This window comes from Crinia signifera, chromosome 6 (genome assembly GCF_055691185.1).
Source record: "Crinia signifera chromosome 6, ASM5569118v1, whole genome shotgun sequence".
In the NCBI taxonomy this organism is placed as follows: Eukaryota; Metazoa; Chordata; class Amphibia; order Anura; family Myobatrachidae; genus Crinia; species Crinia signifera.
In genome coordinates this window covers 221,710,160-221,734,191 of record NC_139222.1, presented here as the reverse complement: position 1 = coordinate 221,734,191, position 24,032 = coordinate 221,710,160, and the positions used below count along the sequence as shown (strand labels likewise).

The 24,032-nt window shown below is 44.8% G+C and overlaps 1 protein-coding gene across 1 annotated transcript in view; it reads left to right on the top strand.

Annotated features, from left to right (window-relative positions):
* Window positions 1–7,024: 7,024 nt before the first annotated feature.
* HELLS (helicase, lymphoid specific) overlaps window positions 7,025–24,032 on the top strand; it is a 30,895-nt gene continuing 13,887 nt past the window's right edge. Inside the window, exons 1-15 of the mRNA XM_083148940.1 lie at window positions 7,025–7,208; window positions 10,891–11,009; window positions 11,205–11,327; window positions 12,194–12,253; window positions 14,159–14,186; window positions 14,326–14,387; window positions 14,781–14,822; window positions 14,914–15,135; window positions 16,171–16,353; window positions 18,110–18,253; window positions 18,343–18,539; window positions 19,025–19,121; window positions 19,226–19,387; window positions 19,465–19,613; window positions 19,699–19,837. Coding sequence (XP_083005066.1) covers window positions 7,175–7,208; window positions 10,891–11,009; window positions 11,205–11,327; window positions 12,194–12,253; window positions 14,159–14,186; window positions 14,326–14,387; window positions 14,781–14,822; window positions 14,914–15,135; window positions 16,171–16,353; window positions 18,110–18,253; window positions 18,343–18,539; window positions 19,025–19,121; window positions 19,226–19,387; window positions 19,465–19,613; window positions 19,699–19,837 — 1,761 coding nt within the window. The 5' untranslated portion in view covers window positions 7,025–7,174. The remainder of the gene's footprint in view (window positions 7,209–10,890; window positions 11,010–11,204; window positions 11,328–12,193; window positions 12,254–14,158; window positions 14,187–14,325; window positions 14,388–14,780; window positions 14,823–14,913; window positions 15,136–16,170; window positions 16,354–18,109; window positions 18,254–18,342; window positions 18,540–19,024; window positions 19,122–19,225; window positions 19,388–19,464; window positions 19,614–19,698; window positions 19,838–24,032) is intronic.

The window sequence follows — 24,032 nt, the reverse complement described above, 5'->3', positions numbered from 1 at the left end:
ATATGTTAAGGGCAATTGATTTAGAGTAATTTATTTTGAAATTGGACAGCTGGCTGAATCTATGAAATTCCTTCATAAGGGCAGGAAGGGTAGTCACGGGCTCAGTAAGCGTAGCAAGGAGGTCATCAGCAAATAAAGCCAATTTGTACTCACGGTCCCCCACCTGCACTCCTTTTATGTCCCTGTTAGCTTGGATCGCCCGTGCGAGAGCTTCCATACATAGGACGAATATAGTCGGTGAGAGGGGGCAGCCCTGACGGGTGCCATTACTTACCCTGAAGGGGGAGGAGAGAGCTCCATTAATCCGAACCTTCGCAGAGGGGGAGCGGTATAGGGCAAGTACACGATGCAGACAATAAGCTCCCAACCCTAAACTGCGGAGAAGACCCTCCATAAACCTCCAGTCAACCCTATCGAAGGCCTTCTCCGCATCCGTGGACAGGAAAAAAGCATGTTGTTTCCCCCTCTTAATATGGTGTATTAGGTCTATGAGTTTGGAAGTATTGTCCTTAGCCTCTCGTCCACTTACAAAACCCACTTGATCGTCATGTATTAGTTCAGGGAGGAGGGACCCCAATCGATTGGAGAGTAATTTAGCATATAATTTAACATCGTTATTTAGGAGGGAGATAGGTCTATAGCTAGCACATTGGGTGGGCTCTTTCCCCTCTTTAGGAATTATTGTGATATGAGCTTCGAGCGATTGAGGGGAAAAGCCTATTATGTCTGAGACTGCGTTGCAGGCCTTTAAGAAAAGGGGGAGAAGGGAAGCACTATAAGCTTTATAATAGCTCACAGGGAATCCGTCCGGACCTGGACTCTTTCCAGACGGTGTACTTGAAAGTGCTCCTTCTAGTTCTTCTAGTGTAAATGGGAGTTTGAGTGATTTTAGATCTTCTTCCCTAAGTCTCGGAAAGCCAACAGAGGACAAATAGCCCTCTATAGTCTCCTGAGGGGTAGGAAGTGAACCCAAGGAGTGGTCTGTCCGTAAGTTGTAGAGGTTTGTATAGAATTCCTGAAAGGCTGTAGCAATCTGAGGAAAGGTAGAGGCTGTTTTCCCTTTCGCGTCATGTACAGAGTGCACGTATGTTTGAACTCTTTGAGTCCGGAGAGCCCTAGCTAGCATAGAACCTGGTTTATCCCCCCACAGGTAGTATTTATGTCTACATTTGTTCATATCTAACTTGGTTCTATTCTGAAGGAATTTTTTAAAGTCCAGTCTGGCTGCCGTAAGATCTAGTAGGGTGGTCGTGTCAAGTGAAGATTTGTGGGCCAACTCTAGTGTCTGGATGCGAGAAAGCAAATGTTGTCGCTGTGCTAGTCTCTCTTTTTTCATTTGTGATCCTAATTGAATGCATTTTCCTCTAAGAACACATTTATGTGCCTCCCACATTACCATAGCTGAGATATCGGGTGTGTCATTGAGGGAGATGTATTCAGTGATGGTGTCTTGCAGGTTTTGTTTAAATCAGGGGTCATGTATTAGAAGTTCATTGAGCCTCCATGACCATGGCTTTGGATGTGAGCTAGGAGGACTTATGGAGGCAAATATTGGAGCATGATCGGACCATGTGATATTACCTAAGGAGCTATGGGGGAAACAGTGCAGGGCCCTATGGTCTACAAGAAAGTAATCTATACGGGTGTAAACATCGTGGGGGGGAGAGAAGAAGGTATAGTCTTTGACAGTAGGATGGTGAGTCCTCCACAGATCTATTAGTTGGTATTCGTGAAGTATTTGCCGGATCTTTCTATGATCTCTCGACAAAGGGCGGGAGGAGCTAGAGGAAGAATCCAAGGAGGGATCTAAAGGTCAGTTCAGGTCCCCTCCGACCACTAGAAAGCCTTCTTTCAAGGGTTCCATAAGACGAAGGGCTCTACTTAAAAATTGTCTCTGACCACAGTTGGGGGAATAGATATTGACGAAAGTGTATTTTTGATTATAGATCTTACAGATCAGAACCTGGCACCTTCCATCTATCAAGGAGTGATGGGAAAGTTCTGAGACAGGTAGTTTGCGGGATAGTATAATTGCTACACCAAGGGACTTACTCAGGGGGTTATTACTGCAGAATACATGTGGGAAGTAATAGTTACCCAGCTTAGGGGACTTTAATTGTTTAAAATGCGTTTCTTGCACAAAAGCCACATCTACTTTGTCTGAGCGTAATTCACGTAACAGCGTGGATCGTTTCTCAGGTATGTTCAGACCCTTGACATTAAATGAGCAGATTTTAAGATTCTCCGAAGTCATAGGGGCCATAAGTAGAGTGGTGTTGTGAAGGAGGCATTAGGTAGAGGGCTCATGTCTTGGGGTGTGGAGCCAGACAGACTGCGCTGAGAAAGAAGCGTAGAACCTTTATGATTATAACACAAGTTGCACAGGATAGGGAGAGTTGAAGGGAAGAAGGAAGTGAAGATCGGAAACAGAGATGTGAAGGAAAAGAGAAAAAGGATAGAAGGAATGAGTATAATAACTATCACATAAGCACGAATGAGAGGGAGCAAAGAATGAAACTGTCCGCTGTTGGATGGCATGGGGTCATACCATGAACCCATGCCCCAAATTGGAGTGCGCGGGCCACCCCAAGAAGGTGAAATGGTATAAGAATACGGGAAGCGGTCATCTATTAGAATGAACTTAGGTCTACAGTCATTAGGTCGACCCCACTAGGTCGACTGGCAGGAAGGTCGACCTGACTTAAGGTCGACATGGGCCAAGGTCGACATGACTTAAGGTCGAATTTGCATAAAGGTCGACATGAGGAAGGTCGACTGGTCATAAGGTCGACATGGGTTTTTCACTGTTTTTTGAGCCGACATGTGCCGACAGGCGGTATTTCATTCCCTACCATCCACTAGGGCGTGGTGGGAGAATCAAATAGTGTGCCGAGCGCAGCGAGGCACCGTGCCCGAAGCATCGCGAGCGAAGCGAGCGTTGCGAGGGTCCGATTCTCATTGCCAACTGTGTCCATGTCGACTGTGTCGACATTCGGATAAAAAAACAGTGAAAAACCCATGTCGACCTTATGACCAGTCGACCTTCCTCATGTCGACCTTTATGCAAATTCGACCTTAAGTCATGTCGACCTTGGCCCATGTCGACCTTAAGTCAGGTCGACCTTCCTGCCAGTCGACCTAGTGGGGTCGACCTAATGACTGTAGACCTAAGTTCATTCTGACAGATGTACCGCTTCCAAGAATACAATATAGGCAACGTATAAAGGCAGCAAAGTTTAACGTTATTGGTAACATAGTAAATGAAAAATGAAAAACATGTCTCTCAGTATGGGAGAGAGTAACTGTAACAGGGAACCTGAAGTACAAACACAATTAGAATAGTATATTGTAATGTGGTGGGCAGGAGACTGACTGCCCAGTATAACAGAGTCTGGACAGAACTCCGGACAGTCTCCCGCCCAGACACCAGTAGCATATTAAAGACTTTTAAGACCACAACAGCACCTCAGGTATTAGAGAGTGTCCCTCCAGATATCTGTGGGGAAGCAGCAACCCTTCGGTGTCGAACAGGGGCCCATTGTGGTCTTGAGGCCTGCAGAGGAGGAGGGTCAAAGCGAGAGTGTAGCTGAGACCATTCTGTAAGTGACGGTACGGGGATGTCGAGTGTTGAGCAGAATTTATCCAGGTCTTCAGGTGCCTGAAGGGTTGCTTGGCGTCCTTCATGTGAAGCTTGGACACTTAGCGGAAACCCCCATCTAAATCTGATGTTTTTCTGTTTAAGTGAGTCTGTGAGTGGAGCGAGCAGACGACGTTGTTGAAGAGTGTTCCAGGAAAGGTCAGGGAATATCTGGATCTTGGAGCCATTAAATTCTATGCCATCCAGTCTTCGGGCTTTACTGAGAATTTCTTCTTTCTCATGATGGTAATGAAGACGGCAAATAATGTCTCTGGGCGCCTCCGACCTGAGCCCTTTGGGGCGTAATGCCCTATGTGCTCTGTCAAAGAGAATTGTGTTATCTGAGGGGGCCGCAGTAATTTCATTGAAAACTTTAGTAAGGGCGTCAATTATGCCTGGGCCCTGTACATTTTGGGGACCCCTCGTATGCGTAGGTTATTACGTCGCCCCCTGTTGTCCAAATCCTCCAGCCGACGCTGCATCGCCTTCAATTCCTGTGCATGGATGGAGACTACTTCTTGCAGTTTGCATTGGGTGGAATCAATGGTTCCCATATGATCTTCTATATCTGATACCCGGTGGGTGATTTGGGCGATATTCGCCTGGAAAGTGGCAATCTCAGCCTTGACCGTAGCCCCTATTTTTTTCTCCAAGGTAATGAAGTCTTGTTTGGTAGGGAGGTCATCCTTGGTGGGAAGGGAGCGTAGGTGTGTCAGGACGTCTGCCATTGTGACTTCTCCTATCGTGTCCGTATTTGAAGGCGAAAGAAGAGCCATAGTGCTGGTGTTGTCTGAGGACGGAGATGGAGGTATAGAAGAACAGGAGTCATCCCCTTGTACGGTTTGTTCAGGGGTGAGATATCGGTATAGACTCGACTGAGATACTGCGTCACTTGATTTCTTAGTACTTGGGGTCCGCCCCGCTCTTCTGGTTCTTCCCATATAAGATTTAGTAAAACAAAGAAATCATGTGTTTAGGAAGGAGGGAGTTATGAGAGACAGTAACTGATTGTAGTTTTGCCTATATCGTAGAATGAAGTGGCTTTCTAGGGGGTGGTCACATCGCCCCATTCCCCATAATATGTGGGTAGGGTGGTCAGGGGGCCATGGCCGACAGGTTGTGTGCTGTCCTCAAGAGGTCACCTTGGGTCCATCAGAGGTAGTAGGTAGGTGTATTGCCCACCAAGGGTTCCTCCAAAATGTATGTCAGATGTCACTTGCGGATAAAGCAGCTCTGTGATGGCCAATGTAGGACTTGGTTTGATTATATTTTGTGTATTATTTGAGTCCAGGCTGCAGAGAATATTTCAGAGACAGAGGGTGTAATTTGTTTTGCTGGGCATTAGAGGGCGCTCCTGTATAGCAAATGGGAGTGCCTTGTGTACAGAGGGAGACTTCAACAAGGAAAGGGGATTTGTTGTATTAATTGCAGAAATGGTGGGAAGGGTGACTTTCAATTTTCTGATGTGCCCATATAGTGGATGGAGTGTCCAAAAGATTGGGGGGATATTCACAGTGATGGTTTCTGTGTGGCAGTTTTATGAGGGGTGGGGTATATTTCACTGGTATAATGGAAGGAGAGTGGGGGTGCCCAAGGGGTGAGAGACTGCTGCTCCTACTCAGCCAGTGGCACGTACCCACACCTCCAAGTCCCCCCAGGGATTGCTGCTCTGCTTAGGGCAGTTAATATCGTGTGTCCCTGTAAGCGGCAGACGGCAGCCGCAAATCAGCACCTCGTGCCGTCCAGCCGCCCCCTCAGGCAGGGAGTCAGCCGGAGTTTAAGATGGCGGGCGCAGCACTCACCGGGAGTCTGGTAGCGGGGAGACCCTCTCCCCAGGCTGAGCGGTGTTCGCTGGGCAGACCTCTGATGGCAGGGAGCAGGTGAGCTCCTATTCTTGGCAGCGTCGCGGGAGGGTCCGCCGTCGCGTCCGGCCGGATGCGGTACTGGAGGTCCCGGCTCGTGTGAGAGTGACAGGCCGCAATCCGCAGAGAGGTCTAGTGCCTCTCCCGATTCCGCGGACACTGCCACTCCAGCTGTTATTGGTGCCGCACACGGTAGGGGAAGCTGTGGGCTCTCAACACGCGGTGGTGGGGCTTGTGGAGCTGTATATAGCTGGGGTATCAGGGAGCCCCAGGGAGATGCGTCTGTCCTCAATGTCCGCCAGGCCACGCCCCGAAAGGTCCAATGTTTAAAGTGCAATAGTTTGCTTCCCGTGTTCCTGCATTGAGTAGATGTGGTTAGTTAATTGGTTAATTAATTGGTTAATGAGAGAAATTTGTATGGTGCATGGGTGGGTATTGCTTGCATTTTAGCTATGAGATTAGTTTTTTTTCTTGCAAAAGATTTAGAGCTCGAGCACTCCGATCGCTCGCACAGTGCTGCGAAGCCACTACCCAGCACTTGTAGTCACCACCCTTGGAGGAGGCAGGAGGACAACGCGTGTAAGCTGCTGCTGCTCAACAGGCATCATCCTCCCTGCCTCTTTCTGGATTGAAACTGCCAAAAACATGGTCAAAACCTTTGTTTTGCTGTTTCCGTCAAAAGCAGGTGGATTAGAGGCTATTCCTGTTTTTTGGCAGGTCGGAACATTTCGACCTGCGGGAAAAAAAAATAGCTAGCATTGAATAGATCGGAAACCCGGCAGTTTGGATATCAGTTGTACATACTCCTATGTCGACCTTTTGCTTGTGTCGACCTTGAGTATGTTGACCATTTAAAAGCGTCGACCTACCCACTGTTGACCTAAAGGCAATCTATCGTGATGGGTCAGGTGGCAATAACATTATAGCAGGAGATGCACTGCCTTTGTTACGCAAGAGCCTGGCAACCCCACCGCACCAGCTACTGGGGTTCAAAATGTCCAGAGACCTGACATTAGATGCAGTGACAGCTAGCCCTGTATGTATCATCAGCTCACACTAGACATACGTTACACAGCCCCACAGTGCCACCGACTAAGGATGTCCAGACTATCAATGATTGTAAACCATCGATTGTCTATGGTTTCTGCCAGCATGGTATCTTAAGTTGCCATGTTTTGTTTGTGTTCATAAGGACTGCTGCTGCCCAGAGATCCTCCTATGCCAGCCAGCAGCCCTGAGCACTAGTACCCGGCTCTTACTAATAGTGGCTTACTATTTATGTTTATGCAAAAATACCGGTGGCACAACCATCAATGGTAATATACTGTAGAGGTACAGTATCTGCCATGAATTTTTTACTTGGCTACAGCTATAGATGGTACGGTAGCCTTCGGAAGTAGGGCACCGGCATCCCTATCATCAACCGAGAGAGACGATAAAGAAAAGCGCGCCGTTTTTTTTTTTTTAAGATGCCTGATCTCGCGTTGTTTCCTCCCAGCTCAGTCTCGCGAGATTGGCTGCCGGCGACAGACAGGACGCGGGGAAACATTAAAGTGCCGATGGCCAATAGGCGTGTCGTATAGAGCGCGAGTTCGCGTGCAGATTTGGCGCCAGTTTAGTCCTTGCTGCTGCCTGAACCGGGAGTGATTGTTGCCTGCCGCTGTCTAGCACAACCATGCCTGTGGATCAACCGCCGTCCTCCGACCCGGGTAACTGACGCTGCTCTGCTTGCGTGCCTTCTGTATATATAGCTACTGCCGTCTATCCAGGCCGTGCAGTGTGTGCGTGTAGTAGCTATGGGGTATCCTGCTGTGGGCACAGGTGTGATGGGAGCAGGTCAGTTTAGTGATGTTTTGTGGCCTTGATGCCCGTCTGTGTCCCATACATGCTATCCAGCAGTGTGGTATTAGTGGTCTCCGCAAGGTGGTATATGCATTTATCTATTTGCAATGTGAGTTGTTGGGAGAGGAGGTCACTGACACTCCATTACATTGTAGCACATGCGGGTATACTAGTATGTGTGATAGTACCACAGCTGTACTGAGCGTTACCCCTCAGCGGTGTGCTGAGGGGTCGCAGCTGTGTGCATCAGTATGCTTTGTGGTGGTTTTCCTCTCTGCCTATAAACAGTAGTACACATGTGTCACTGTCTGTGTCCTAATCAGGGATGGGTAACCATATGATGTTTCATCTGTAACATCGGATTTATGCTTTCAATGTTCGATGTTTAACCCTGCAATGTTAAGGATCCAATGTTTCCTCAACATCGCTTGATTTCTCCCCCGATGTTCTCAATTTTCCAATGTTTTTTTTTTTTTTGTCACTGTGTGGTGCTGTCACTGCTTTCGGCAGCAAGCTCTCCTTGTTTTATATTCATAGACTACTTAAAAAACATACAAAATAGTAACACACAATGGGCTAGATGCACTAAAACTTCAAAAGTTATAAAATGGAACTAAACCACCAGCCAATCAGCTCCTACCTGCCATGTCACAGACTGTTTAAAAAATGTGCGGCAGGAGCTGATTGGATGGTGGTTTATCACTCTCCATTTTATCCCTTTTGAAGCTTAGTGCATCTGTGTGGTGATACAGACTTCCGTTGAGAGAGAAGAGAGAAAAAGATTAACTAAAGACGAAGTGAGAAGATTAAAGCTACTGTATAGGTATACTCCTAATATTGCAACTAGGGATGCCAATCCCGGGGCATTTTTTCAATCCCGGGAATTGGGATTGAAAAATGCTCAATCCCGGGATTGGCATGCCTAAAAGAAAAATGCCCCTGTACCCCCCACACTAACTGACTCTTGGGGAGGGTGGCAGCGGTGGGTGGCCTGGCGGCAAGCAGGTGCCGGGGCCACACAGTTACTTTTGGTGAGCGGGGGAAGCAGGCGGCTGGGGGAGGCCCGGCGGCTAGCTGATCCGACGTTGGGGGTGTAGTGCTACGGCCTGCGCAGCGTGACCCGTGACCTAATCACGCTGCGCAGGCCGCACACCGGGACGGGGGCAGCGTCTGAGCGAATGCCCAGACGCTGCCCCAGCATTAAACTGTGCATGCGCAGTCTAATCCTGGGATTGAAATCCCGGTCATTTTGGGGCCAAATCCCGGGATCGGCCACCCTAATTGCAACAAATATTAAGGTACAGTATGTTCTATATTGCATTGTATGGACAGTTTCTTGTTGTTTTCTATGTTCAACTTAAGTTATTAGCCTGTTGCTACTGTTAAAAATGGTACTTCCTTATCTTTGCGGCCACTGCTTACGCTACGGAACTTATATAGCGAGCCGTGAGGGTTATTTTCGGGGTCCACGCCACCATTTATTACCTTTTTAGTAATGTTGTGGCAAGGGAAGCACAGTGAGCCATGTAGCCCAAAACATGGAGCAATTGTGAGGGGACAATCGCGATTCACATAGCGGCTAACATAACTGGCGTAAGCAGTGGCCGTAAAGATGAAGTACCTTAAAAATAGCAGATTGTGAGCTGCTGTGATTTGCTGCAATAAAGTTTTGCTAGTTAATGCTTAATTTTTTCCCCTCCGTAACAAATTTTAGTTACCACATAACATGAATAATTTATCCAATGTGTGTGTAAACTCTAAGCCACCAATAAGATAAACTCAATAGAAGTATTTATCGTTTCAGAAGTTTATTAGTGTATTATATGGTTAAGTAGGCAGTTTATTAATAAAATATGGAAACATCGGCTTCAGAGTACCAATGTTTAGGTATAATATTATGTTTTGTAACCAATGTTGAAAAACATCATTCAACTGATGTTTTCTATCGATGTCCCATCCCTAGTCCTAATTAGTGCACTGCTGTATTGTGGTACACTGGCATGGAGGTTTAGGAATGCTGAATGTGTTACTCTTGTGTAACACAGTAAAACCTGTTATGAAAGAGAACTTCCTGTAGGTTATTTAATCCTCATAGACGTCTGCACATGCCCAACTTGTGTGACTTTTTTTGGACAGGAATAAATATTTTTAATTTGGTTTATATAACTTTGCTGTTTAACTTTATTGATGTCTGAATTATCTAAATTAGTTAAGCATATTTCTAAATAACCAAAACGTAACTTTATAGTGCCTAGTGCTTCTTTTTTTTTTTTTTTTTTGTGTACACACACTGTTTGCTTTATTATGGCTTTGGGGCGTATTCAATGCTACAAGGGCGCACAGCGCCGATAGCTCACCGTCAGAGTATTCAACTGCCTCCCCTTTTCTCGCTGGCTCTTTTCAGCGAAGGGGAAACGGCGAGTGTGCCCATTAAACAGGCAGGGCTCACCACAAAATGCAGCGGACTTGCTGCATTTGCGGCGAACCTTGTCATTTTAAGGGTATCGGATTTCGTCCAAACTTTGAATACGGCGAGAGGGGTTGGAAGGCGTGGATGGCTTTTCCTCGCTGAAAATAAGCCATCCTTGCTGTACAATCCCCCGTCGCCGCTGCATTGAATACACCCCTTTAGCTTGCAGGCAAAAAACAATTGCTTAGTTTATTTATTTTACTAAAACTTTACACACATTTTGCACAACACCAGTGAAACTTCCAAATAAAACCAGAATGTCAAGGAATTCCGTGCACTCACTCTTATGGTGCCCATACACGCACCGATCCCGGCGATGCTATGAGATGCGCGCTCCCGCTGCACCTCATCGCACAGTACAAAAAGTATGTGCTGCACATACTTTTTGTACTAGCTTTTTATCGCATCGCATGCACAAGGCATACGATGCGATGTGTGCTAGTTAAGCACAGAACGCACGCCGGGATCGGTGCGTGTATGGGCACCTTTATGCTTTTTCTGTCAAGTTTTAGAACTCTCTGACCTGTACTCCTGGTTAGGGCACCCAAACCACAGAATTATCACACATCTGCTCAACACATCCTGAACTGGTATCTAACAGTTTTTGATCAAAAAAGTGTGGAGGGGGTGTGTTATTGTCCCCAAAAATCTGGTAGAAGTAACGGATTCTTGGGGACTTTATCTCAACTGCAATGGCTATTTGGGTATGCAAACAGAATAATGCACAGTTTTCACTAAACCCATTTGCTTTAGTGAGTGGATTTTTTGCAGACTACCAAGAAGGGTATTAAATTATTATTATTATTTTTTTTTAAGCTAGGTGAGCGAACATGGTTCGGGTTGGCGTTAATAGTGGGGTGGCGTTAACAATGGGGGGCCATTTAACATAGTAATTACCCATCAGGGTGGGTATACAATTAAAAATCGGGTCCAATTGCATCGCATGCGATATGATTGCATGCGATGCAATTTTTTTTGCCCTGCGATAAAAAAATCGGGTGCCCAGATAATACACAAGTACCCTTTTTTTATCTGCTCCATCTTATTACGTGGTGGCTAAATAGCATTTGTGTTTACAGTGTCATCAGAAGCAGAGATGGGTTCAACGCTCAATGATATGATAACGCCAGCGATGATAAAAGAGGAAGAGAAACTTGAGAGAGTTGCTGAGGCAGAGGAACGGAAGATGATGGAAAAGGTGCTGCTTTTCTCTCAATCTACTCATTGGTTGTACTTAAACTTCTATTAAGGAATCGTGGAATGTTTTTTAATATTTTTGAAAATAAAACCGCTTGATTTCTCTTCATTTGACTCCAATCTAAAATAAAGAGAATGCATTTCATTTGTGTTACACTTGAACAAGCTAGTAATATCTGCTCATACTTCCACCCAGGCTCGGATGTCATGGGAAAAAGATTCCAATGAAATGCGTTTTAAAAGACTTCAGCACTTACTTGAGAAAAGCAACATTTATTCCAAGTTCCTGTTAACGAAGATGGAACAGCAACGACTTGAGGTATTTATCATTTTAGTCTGGTCAGTCATACCCCTTTCACACTGCACACCATCGTTGTTGCCAAATCACTGCGGTGTGAAAAGGCCTTTTGAAAAATTCCAGGTCTGGCAATCTGACCCGGTTTAAAAGGATTTTACCCCAGTCGGACCCAGGTTGCTGGACGTTAAATGGGTAACCCAGATCGAGTGACCCAGGTCCTGTTCACACTATAGGGAGGAGGCAGGGTCTGCTCCAAGCACTGCCTCCTCCCGCACCCAATGATGTCAGTGACCCGGCTTATTGCCAGGTTGCTCCCAGTACGAACCAATGTCCAAATCCTTGGTTTGACCTGGCACTTGCGTTGTAAAAGGGGTGTAACTGAAAGGCAGATATAAAATCACAGCACATTTCTTGTGTGGTGCATGCTCTGTCAGAAAAGATAGGCTATCGTTTTTTCAGTTGGTATAAACCTTGCGACTTTCTTTTTTTTTTTTTTTTTTTATCTTGCATTGAATAGTTTTTCTGTTGAGTGCAAATTGAAGGTAGGCTAAATTATTATTAGGATAGCAGTATTAAAAAGAGATCTAAATAATAGAAATATACACTACTTCTACACACCCTTTATTACAGTTCTGTAAAATATGGAGGTGGCTTTAGCATGGCATTTTGTGCATCATTTAAAAAAAAAAAATTTTAATAACTGAATGAAAAAAGGCTACCATACACTTTGCTAGCATTCCATTACTAAATTACCTTCCATGTACCTGAGGCTGTTAATAGAATACATAGGATGTTGCATATATGTTGGTGTGCCTCACTGTTCCCAACTCCTCTTCCAACTCCTCTTCCTATTTTTGTTTTGCTTAATTTTGTATATTTTTATTTAGGAAATTAAAAGAAAAGAGAAACTTGAAAAGAAAAATCAGAAATTGGATGAGACTGTGAAGGTACCGGGACTTAATATCTTCACTAAAATGATTGTACACCATAACAGGGTTAAACAAGTGTTTTTTTTTTTTTTTTTTTAATGTACTCAGTCGTAGAATATATAAAACCAGGGCAAAATTATTCATTTCTCGTTACTATAGTGCATAATGGAATATAATGGTCATTTTTTTGGTGGGGGTGATACTCAGGCGTCTATGCCAGTATTTCTTGCTGCCCTCTCTACTGGCACATAAAATTGTGAAACGCACCCATTTGGGCACTTTCTGCGTTGTGCACAGCACTTTGCGCACGCAAGTGCCACACAAAGCCAGACCAGACGGCTTGCTAAATAAAAGCCATTGAAAATCAGTCAGTCTCCCATATCTTTAGATCGGAGTTTGGGCATGTGTATCAATTTATTCATTCCACTCAATTTAAATCTCAAGATACATTGTGTGCTTAGTAACCTCATAATGCATAGAAGGTGGTAGGACCCATCAGGATGCCATTGGCAAACATACCTGCATTGCATTCAAACAATACTGCTCTACCTTTTGGAGTACACTATCAAATGATGCTTGCTTACATGTGAGCTGATACCCGATTCATTTCAAAGCAGTTATTTTGTAACTTTTTTTTTTTTTTTTTTCCCCTCATAGCTCACTTAGCTAGATGGTAGAAAGGCACCCCAGTGTTTGTTTGTTTTGTTTTTTTTACAACAAACTTCAGCAATTATTGGCTAAGCAGTCCTCTGTCCTTGATAAGGATAGTCTCTACCCAAGCTATAAGATGTGTTTAAAAATTAAATTACTGATATTTCTTCTTTTGTACACAAGAGTGCACAGGAACACTGGGTGTAGCCTGCAGAGGAGAGTCTGAGCCCCAAATAGTGTCGTCGTCTCCCCCCCCCCCCCCCCCCCCCCCCCCCCCCCCCCTTCCTTCTGTATTACCTATATGCTAAAGTCTATAGTTCTAATTACTGGTTTTGCTGGGTTACCATTTTTCATTGTTACAGCATATGGCTTTATTGCTGCCACAGATAAACAAATCTGATCAACTCATGTGCACTTGAATTTCTGTCAAAGGGATTGTTGGGAAGGTATCAGGTCAATGTAGACAAATGGTCAACGCAAGCTAAATGTTGATACGTTTCTATGCACTTGGGCAGCGTTTGGGAATGTAAATTTCCATTTGTAGATATAATATCGATTTGTAGATATAATGATTGGTGACCTAGAACCTGTCAACCTATTATACAATTGTTTGGAATACTGAATCTTTGATGCTCAGGGTCTTTGGCAGTTGCTGGCTTACTTGAACCATCACTGCAATGCTTGCAGCCCCCAGCCCAGGAAGGACACTTCAGATATTCTTTTATGTGTGGGGACACAGTCCTCTCCGTTTACATCAGTGATAGTTTAGAGGAAAATTTCTGATCCATAAAACCTTTGTGAACAGTTGCATCACATCAAGGTTTTTTTGTGTTGAGCTAGGTATCAGGTATCTAAAGATACCCATTTAATGATTGCAGACGGATCTTGTTAATTAACTGGTTTTTCACACTTTTTTTAGGTTCCATTTTATAGGTTGCAATTTATGGGGAATTTGTCAAAGGCCATCTTTTTCTAGATAAGGTTTTTATATCATGGCCTATATGACCGGGGAGGTTAATCAGCTTGGGCAATGTATAGAGCTATTGAGAGTAGGCCTGCAAAACATCTGGTTGTCTCTGGATACATTTAAAATTTAGATGATGGTTCTATAAACTGCCCGTGATATAGAAACACTTGCGATCAGTGCTCCTTAATCTTCTGTTGTCTTCTACACTTGTTCTTGTGATCTGCTTCATGTGCACCCTAGCCTAATGTTTTGGTGCTAGAGTTCTGTGGCTGCCCTACCAATTTCTAATGTTTGCTTTTTTTTAGGTGGATAAAAGAACTAAAACGGACAGAGGTGAGTTGAATAAAGCTTTTGATGGTCTAATTTTGCCTGTCTGTGGCTTTTGGCACTATATAGCACGTGAGTCCTTTTTTCTATGTTGACTGCTTTTTATTTTGGTATGCCGGGGTTATAGTCTGTCTCTTCCCTCTAGCAACTACAAAGAAAAGACAACGGGATGAAAGCTACATTATTTCAGATGTCATGTCCAAAGAAGTAAGCCCTATTCTTGGTTGTCCATTTATTCTCAGTAATTGGAGTCAGTCGTTCAACTCGCAAGCCCCGTATGCACAGGGTGATTTTAGTGCTATTTCTATGTGAATTGCCTAGATCGCTTAAAGTATGCACACATCGCCCTGTGTGTACACCCTATAGTGATGGCAATGCCCATCTGCTGACTAGATTTTGACTGCATGCAGACCAAATCTAGTCGTATTGATAACAGATTGCTCAGCACACATCGCTGGTATGTAGCATGTGTGCTAAGCAATCTGTGTTTAAGCATGTCACTCGGCACAGGGCTCCCCTTGCCCCATGTGTACAGGGCTTAACTGTGAGCTGTGGTGTATATTCAAAGTAACAGGGTTTTTTTTGTTTCTTTTCGTTTAGGACATTTTATCAGCATCCAAGAAGAGTAAGCAGGAGACTCGGGTATGTGTGTTTGCACGAGGTTTAATGTTAATGTGAAGTCACTATTGCCATACTTAATCCCTCTTTTTTTTTTTTTTTTTAACCCTGGCAGAATGATTACTCTACCAAGCTAACTACGGATGAGATTGAGCGTAATGAAGATTCTAACACTGTTATTAAAGATCGTTTGAATCAAGTTGTAAGGCAAAGCGCTAAACATCTCTTGGATCCACTGAGGAAAGTAGATGGCAAACCAATTCCTTATCAGCAGCCAAAATACTTTACTGGTGGTATAATGCGGTGGTACCAGGTGGAAGGCATGGAATGGCTCAGGGTAAGGTTTTCTGCAATTTAACGACATTAGTCAGACCAATTAGATGTATTGTAAATAATGAACCAGTTTTACCATTCCAGGGAATTGCATCAAGGGGAGAATTTAGCTTAAATGAAAATAACTTGATGAAGTTTTGTTATGTATTGTAATTTACATGCATTAACTCTTGCTGTTTAGACTTGGGCTTAAGAGCTGGAGGCAATCACTATTTACTGAGATGCTGAAATTGCACTGACCTTGGTTACTCCTTAGCTCAGGGGTTCCTGAAACTTTCTTGACCAGGGCACCCTAAAATATCAGCATTTGTTCAAGGAACCCCTAGTCAAAATTTCTTATGGATAAATTAAAAACTACAGTAATTTTTGCTTAACTGTCACCCTTAGTTTCAGTTATGTGGTGAGGAACAATTGTCCATACATTCTATGATTGGCAGCCACCAGCACTGGTTTTGCGTTATCACTTTGAGCATATATAATTTGTTTTGACCCCCACTGCCTTAGCTTTTTACATGTAAATAGTTTACAAGACTCTGCAAGCCAAGGGGCTGTGTGAAGTTGGCCAAACACTAGTACAATTTGGGCCCTTCTGATTTTCGACTTTTTGGGCTAAGAAATCAAGAGAAAAGCGTTTTTTTTTTTTTTTTTTTTTTTTTATCTCTGATTCCAATCCGATTCGTGGTCCTGTGTGACTGAGATCTCAAGTGTTGCAGTAAGGTTTTGTCTGATCCGGCAACACTTGCTGCGCTTGCATACAATACATTGTAAGCAAAAGGATTGCATATGGTGTATCCTATGTGATCCTGCAGTTCATGGGGCATTGCTTGAGACTTCTCTCCTCTAAGATTTCGAAATTTGGTTGTGTTTTTTTTTTTTTCATGCACCAACCATTAGATGGCACCCAATGACAGCAATTTAATTCTTCCGTTCTAGTGCGAGTCCTGCTGGTGCAGACCTTTTCTGCTTGCAGCTTCCAGAGATAGCAAGCAGAAATGTATGAAGACTCCACCCAAACTAAATTTTTATTTTTTGTCCACAGATGCTGTGGGAGAACGGTATAAATGGCATATTGGCTGATGAAATGGGTCTAGGAAAAACCGTGCAATGTATTGCAACTATATCCATGATGGTTGAAAGAGGTGTACCTGGACCATTTTTTGTCTGTGGCCCGTTATCTACCCTTCCTAACTGGGTATCTGAATTTAAACGTTTTACTCCAGAGGTAATTACTTTTTACATTTTCTTTTCAATAGTGATCTATACAAGCCCATGTGACACTGGGGAAATTTAAGGGTTGGGCAGGGATTTGGCTTTTAAGCTTTTCCTCAAAGCACAATAAGATGGGTTCCATCCCATTAAAAAAAAACAACTTAGGCCTTAATTGACCAAATAATGGTTAAAATATGAGAAATTATAATCTGCCAATTTCTCCAATGTTTCACCCTGTCTGTAAAGCTGGGTACACACCTACAGATTTCTGTCCAATCTTTCTGCTGAGAACAAAAATCTGTTAATTTGTTGGAGCGTATGACAATCAACCATTTGCTCCCAAATGCTGGAAAATGGATAAACAATTGTTTGTATAATTTTTTTTAAATGGATGGGTACTTGTTTATTATCACGGTGCCCACTAAGCTATTTGCTTAGTGGGCTATTCTGCAAAGGGAAATCGCATTGCATGGGCCATTGTAAGTGCCATGCGATCCGATTTTCCTATAATGTATTCAGTGCTCTTTTATTATTGTATAGGGTGTACAATGCCATTAGGTATACAATGAGGTTTTAGGCACCCCCCCCCGCGTCCTACGACCTTTTCATACCCCTACTATCCATGTCGGCGTGGAGTTTATTTTATATAGTGTGGCGAGCCACCGAGCCTGAAGCGTGGCGAGTGCACGCGGAATACATGTAAAGTAATCCGCGTCCCCTCGCTGCGCTCACCACGCTTCAGGCTCGCCACACTATATAAAATCAACTCCATGCCGACGTGGCTAGTACGGGTATAAAAAGGTTGGAGGACGCGTTCCGACCTTTTTATACCTTTTTTAGGGGGGGGGTGCCTAAAACCTCATTCTGTCATTATTGTATACCTAATGGCATTGTACACCCTATACAATATAAATAAAAGAGCACTAAATACATTACATAGGAACATTGCATTGCACGGCAGTTACAATGGCCCATGCAGTGCGATACGATTTTCCTACGGTGCAGTACGTAAGAAACTTGGGCGCCGTGATAATACAAAAGTACCATGTAACCAATTTGTCTGAATACGTGTATGATTTCCAGTATTTGGGAGCAAATTCACAATCTCATATGCTCCCATACATTCCAGATTTTTGTTTTCACCAGATAGATTAGACCAGGGTCCTCAAACTATTTTGCTCTGGGACACCATCAGACAATAAAAATGACAGGATCCCAGCAAGGGACTGCAGAAGGTCATCACGTCACACGTGTAGTCAGCAGACAGCACATACATGGCAGCATTGTGGAGGCACAAAGTGATGGTATGAGTCTAAATTTACAGACTATTCAAGAGACTTTTCAGACTGTAAATCACCGACTGAAATTAGAAAAGACATCAGCCTGATGGGTCAGCAACATGGAGTCGTGACCCCACGCTGAGAAGGTCAGGGCCCACAGTTTGAGAACCGCTGGATTAGACCAATAAATCTGTATGTGTGTACCCAGCTTTAGTCTTAAGATACCATGAAAAAGTTTTTTCCTATTTTGCTGTTAACTCTGTTCAGTATATCACAGCGTGCTGTAACCATTGTCAAACTTTTTTGTGAAAAATGTGTACCAAAATATTGAGACTTTTTACATAAGAGTAAAACTAGAAAAGATCTAGCAGTGCGTGCATGACAGCCTTAAGGACTGTACTATTTGTCACTTTACATTCTTGGTACAGTCTACATTCTACATCCATGAGGTGCATTGCAGTTACATTGTGCACTGTTAATGGTTTGCAGATTCCTGTACTTCTATACCATGGAAATCAAAAGGAGCGCCGCTTGCTGGCACCAAAATTACATAAACGTGCTGGACACTTGCAGATTTACCCTGTGGTCATCACTTCCTTTGAGATTGCAATGAGAGATCGTCCTATTTTACAGGTAATTTAATGTATGAATTGTGGCTGTAACAATGGTGTTTCAGATGGTCTCTTAATTATATTAATTTTCTGAAAAACAAATGTTCCCAGCATGAATCCTGGAAGTACATGATCTTAGATGAAGGGCACAGGATAAAGAACATGAACTGTCGTCTGGTCAGAGAACTGAAGCAGTTTAAGTCTGACAACAAGTTGCTTCTTACTGGGACCCCATTGCAGAACAATCTGGCAGAACTGTGGTCTCTTCTGCATTTTCTACTACCTGATGTATTTGATGATCTTAAAAGGTAACACTATTAGGATGGTGGTATTTTTTGGGGGGGCGCGGGTGGTGGTGTTTCTGTTCTGAAAGCTGCATAGACACCGTGCACACTGGACAAGATCGTCCAGACAGTGATGATGGCGTAAATTCGAACATTTTAGTTATTTTCTCCGGGGGGTGGAATACTTTCCATTATGGACACTGAAAAGTCGCTCATCTACTGGTAATTCAAGCAAATTGGTGGAGGGGCCAGCGATGAAGCGGGAGTGCGCATACTTGCTCATTGCTTCCCCGTACACATTGGGGGGGCTTTTGAGTTGAAAGCAACTCAGACAAAACTGAGCTGCTTTCAGCTCAGTCACCCAGTGTGTATGGACCTTTTTAAAGTTAAGGTTTTTTTTTTTTTTTTTTTTTTACCATTTGGAAACTGGTAGGTTGTACAACTCAGAAGTGTAAATATAAAACCTAGTCCTTCAGTTGCATAAACATTTGTTTCTCTTGCCACCTTAGCTTTGAGTCCTGGTTTGACATATCTGGCATCTCGCAGAATGCTGAAGACATTGTGGCCAAGGAACGTGAACAGAACGTTCTACATATGTTGCACCAGGTGAAGACTGAAATCCTAAATGTTAATGTGTTGCTACTATGGCATTCCTTTGTGAAGTACAATCTTCTCACCAGTAGTAGTTAAATTTGTGACTTTCATTTTAGATCTTAACACCCTTTCTGTTGAGAAGACTGAAAAGCGATGTGACACTGGAAGTACCTCCGAAGCGGGAAGTCATAGTTTATGCACCACTGGCGAAGAAACAGGAGACCTTTTATACTGCAATAGTAAACAGGACAATTCAGAAAATGCTGGGGAAGGATAAGGTACTAGATTTAAGTTTGTTTTGCATCAAGCAACACTTTTCCTTAGTTCCCGTCATTAAATAAATGTTTTTATTTAGTCGGAAGATCTAATAGTTTGCTCTAGTGGAAGAGGAAGAAGAAAAAGTCGCAAAGCGGTTAATTACAATGAGCAGACTAAGGACACGCCAGATGAGGTTGAGAGGCTCGTTAATGCCATGCTTCAGCAGCAAGAGGTGCTAGAGGAAAGGTATTTGCTCTGTGAAATATAAATGGATGCCATTAGTGGTAGGTCTAGTGTCCGAGCGCACTGAAATATTGCTTTCCCTTCTCAGACCTAATGTAGAGGATAACCTTCCAGTAGATGCAGAAATAAATCTAAAAATGTCCAATGTTATGATGGTGCTGAGAAAATGCTGTAACCATCCATATTTGATTGAATATCCTTTGGATCCACTTACTCAGGAGTTTAAGGTATGTTGACTGCTTTGAAAAAAGTTACTTGAATGTACAGCCGCTCATTCTCCTGTCCCTAAATAAGAGAAACTGGCTAATAGGTCAAACATATTTTTAAATGTAACAACCGTATGTCTGCACGTAGAATGCATTGGCGGCTCCCAATTCAATGCTGACTTTAGCAACAGCATTGAGGCAGGATCACGGCAGAACGGGCCCGACTTTAGAAGCCTGTCTGGCCTGTTCTGCTGAAAACGGCTATGGATTGTCGCGATCCCGGCCGCTGATCGCCAATCCACGGCCACTCCCCTTTTGCGCAGATTGGCATGCGGGACATTGAATCCCGCCTGTCGTTCAGCTGTCGGGCTAACCACTAACGGGCCAGGATCATGGCTGTTGGCATTGATACTACTGCAAGTAATACAGACGTTACAGCTGCGAAAACAAATGTGTTAAATGTAATATATATATTTTTTTTTTTTTGCCTCATGTGTTTATTGAATAGAAAACATTGCAGTAAGTTTTTACAGCGCACCATGGGCAAATAGCCAAATGTTGATGGTGAATCACTTACAAAACCTAAAGGTACCCATAAACTAGTGCGTTTACACAGCGATTTGGTCACTTTTCTTCCAATTACAGCTAGTAATCGAATGAAAGTGTCAATTGCATGTACTTAACATAAGATGAAATGCGTGGTACCGCGCGCCTCGTGTCTGAGCATGAAGATCGCATGTACTGCACTATAGATAAAGCGCATCTCCAAGCCTCCAGCGGGCTTGGCTGGGATAGCATATACGATATTTTTTTAAGCAAAATGTCGTGTATCGCTTGCTGTCCTACCACTTGGGAGGGAGAAGTCACCTGAGTGTATTGGCACCTTTAAGCTGTGTGCAATATCGCTGGCAATATGGTTGGGGGGTTAAAATCTATAGCCTTTTAGCAGAATCCAAACTAGTGTACTGTCGGCTTTCTTCGCTTATCATGCTTTGGGAGAGGAACCTTGCTTTACCGTTACAAATCTGAGCCTGCATGGATGGTAAAGTATAAAAAAAAATCTCATGCTTACTTTCTCCTACCGCAGCAGGGGACACTGCAGTACTGACGTATGAGATAGAGTGGGTGCGTAGGAGTCGTCGGCACTTAAGTGAAAATTTCGTCTGTGGCTGGCTCCTCCCCCCTCTATCTCCCTCCAGACCCCAGTCTTAAAAAAGTGCCGGAGGAGTCGGTCTCCTCAGGGAGACTAGGTTTTTATTTGATTATTTTATTTTAAATAGTTGCGTTTTTTAGTGAATATACAGGCAGTCCCTGGACAGGGTGCCTGCTTTGCTCTGGAGGGTCTGGTCGGTACTGCATGCAGCTCCCTTCCAGTACCCAGCCACCGGAGCATCGGCTCCGGGGACCCGCCGCAGCTGCTTGCGGCTAGCGTTACGGGTCCACGGCGTTTTCCCCCGCTGTCCAGAGCTGGAGGTGCGAGGCACCATGCAGGGGGCGGCCATGGAGCGCGCTGGCCGGGCAGTATCGTCGCAGCGTCAGCGCGACGATGACGTCATCAGTCTCCGGCGGGCGCGGGAAGAAAGGCTTGTGGGAGGTCCTTCTTCCGCACAGACGCCATCGCAGAGGAGAGGTGACTGCTGCTACAGAGGTCTGCAGGCGGTTTTCTACTTTCCTGTGCAGTCTTCAGTGAGCGCTGTCTTCCGTTTCTACAGGGGTACTGTAAGTGACGGAGGATTTTACACACGCACGCATTGGGAGGGTTGTGGCTCCTCTCTCCCTATTGACAATCCAGGCCCTAGGCTTTCTCATTCAGGAGATTGTGCTCTAAGGGGGGTTGTTTGTTTCTGTGTGTGTGAGGGTGAGCCTGTGTATCTTTGTGTTTCACTGGGACACCTGTACTATTATGGCTGGAAAGGGTACTTCTTCCAAGGCAGCTGTTAAGCTGTATGCTTGCAAGAGCTGCAAGGGGCAATATACACAGCACATGAAGGGTGTTTCACTCTGTGCTCCCTGTTATGATTTATCAAAGGCTTCTGCATCTGTAGTCTCTCCTCAGGTTCCACAGCCTCCTGTGGATCCCATTCACAGTGTGTTAGCAAGTTTAACTGCTGAACTGGTGGCCTCTAGGAAGGACAGGGAGCTGATGCAGTCTCAGCTTTCCAGCATGGCTGCAGCAGAGCCTGTTTGGGCCAAGACACTTATTTCTTCTGTGGATTCTCTGTCACAGTCACTAGTTGGCACTTCACAGAGGAAGCCTCCTTCACCAGTAGCTACCAAAAGGAAGGCAGGGGTGTCTTTGGCTATTCCGCATCATTCAGATGATTATGATGGGCTAGAGGTTTTAGAGGATGGTGAGTATGTAACTCCACAATTTCAGGAGTCTCCTCAGGAGTTTTTAGATGAGGAGGACGCTCAGGGTGTAGACGGCCTAATCAGGGCTGTTAGGTCTACTTTAAATCTAGAAGAAACGAGGGCTCCGCCTCAGGTTTCTATTTTTGGCCGTGTGCAGAAGACGCCAGTGTATTTTCCAGACTCGGCCGAGCTGGATAACCCGCTGTTAGATATCTGGAAAGTTCCTGATAAGAAATTTCAAATTTCTTCTCGCATTAAGTCTCTCTATCCTTTTTCCCCTGAATCCAGGGAAAAATGGGAGGCTCCGCCTACTCGATGTGTCTCTTTCTAGGCTTTCAAAGAAGTCGACTCTTCCAGTCCCGGGGGCGGTCGGCCTGAAGGAGGCGCCAGATCGGCGGTTGGATACTACCTTAAAGTCTATCTTCTCCACAGCGGGGGTTTTGTTAAGACCAGCGTTGGCTTCCGCCTGGGTGGCTCGGGCCATGGAGGTATGGGCCTCTCAGCTTGTGTCTGGCTTAGAGCAGGACAGTCCTAAGGAGGATTTATTGTCCTTGGCTGAATTCATCAGAGACGCGTCCACTTATATAGGGGAAGCGTCTGCAGACGTGGCGTCCCTTGGAGCAAAGGTTTCGGCTTCAGCTGTTGTGGCCAGAAGGGCCGTTTGGCTACGGCCGTGGCAGGCTGAGATTAAGAAGGCGGTTGAAGCTCTGCCTTTTTCAGGTGATAAGTTTGTCCAGTTCCGCACCAAACAACATATCGCCCAGGCTACGGGGGGCAAATCAGCGTTTTTACCCTCCTCAGCTCCGCCTCCAAAGCGCCAATTTGTGGCACCTTCCTTTCGTGCCTTTCGTGGCCCATCAGGTTTCAGAGGTAAGGCAAGAGGGGGCTTCTCTTCCTTTAGAGGTCGTAGAGGAAGAGGTGCCAGAGTGGCCCCTACTGCGGCCGCCACTGCCCGCAGGCCAGATCCCAAAACAACTGACAAGCCAGTGGCATGACTGTCTCGCAGCCCACGTGGGGGATCCCATTGTGGGCGCGCGTCTGTTGCAGTTTGCGGAAATCTGGAGGTCCCACTGCAGGGATGCATGGGTTCTGGAAAGCATCTCCCAGGGATACAAACTGCAATTCGCGTCGCCTCCCCCCTCAAGATTTTTTCGGATAGGTCTGCCAAGGAAAGAGGAGGAAAGTCAGGCTCTGCGTGGATCCATCCAGGGTCTTTTAGACGCAAGAGTAGTGGTTTCAGTTCCTGCATCACAGCAGGGCAGAGGTTTCTATTCCAGCGTCTTTGTGGTGCCCAAGCCGGACGGCTCGGTGCGTCCTATTCTAAACTTAAAAGACTTAAACCTCCATGTTTGTTATCAGCGGTTCAAAATGGAGTCCATTCGGTCCGTGGTGGCGTCTCTAGAGAAGGGAGAGTTCTTGATGTCGTTAGACATCAAGGATGCATACCTGCACGTTCCAATTTGGGAACCCCATCAGTGTTTTCTGAGGTTTGCAATAGACGATTGCCATTACCAGTTTCGGGCTCTTCCATTTGGCCTGTCCTCGGCTCCCAGAGTTTTTACAAAGATCATGGCGTGTATGATTGCAGCACTCAGACTCCAGGGAATAACAATTATTCCGTATTTGGACGATTTGCTGATCAAAGCGCCAAGTCGGGAGAAGCTGGTAGAGCACGCCATGGTGACTTGCAAATTTTTGGTAGACCATGGTTGGGTTCTAAATTTCAAAAAGTCTCATCTAACTCCGTCAAGGAAGCTAAAGTTCCTGGGGCTCATTTTGGACACAGAAAACGAGACTGTCTCGCTTCCCTTGGACAAGGTGCGAGCAATTCAAAGGATGGTGCGACACGTTTTGTCTTTGAGAA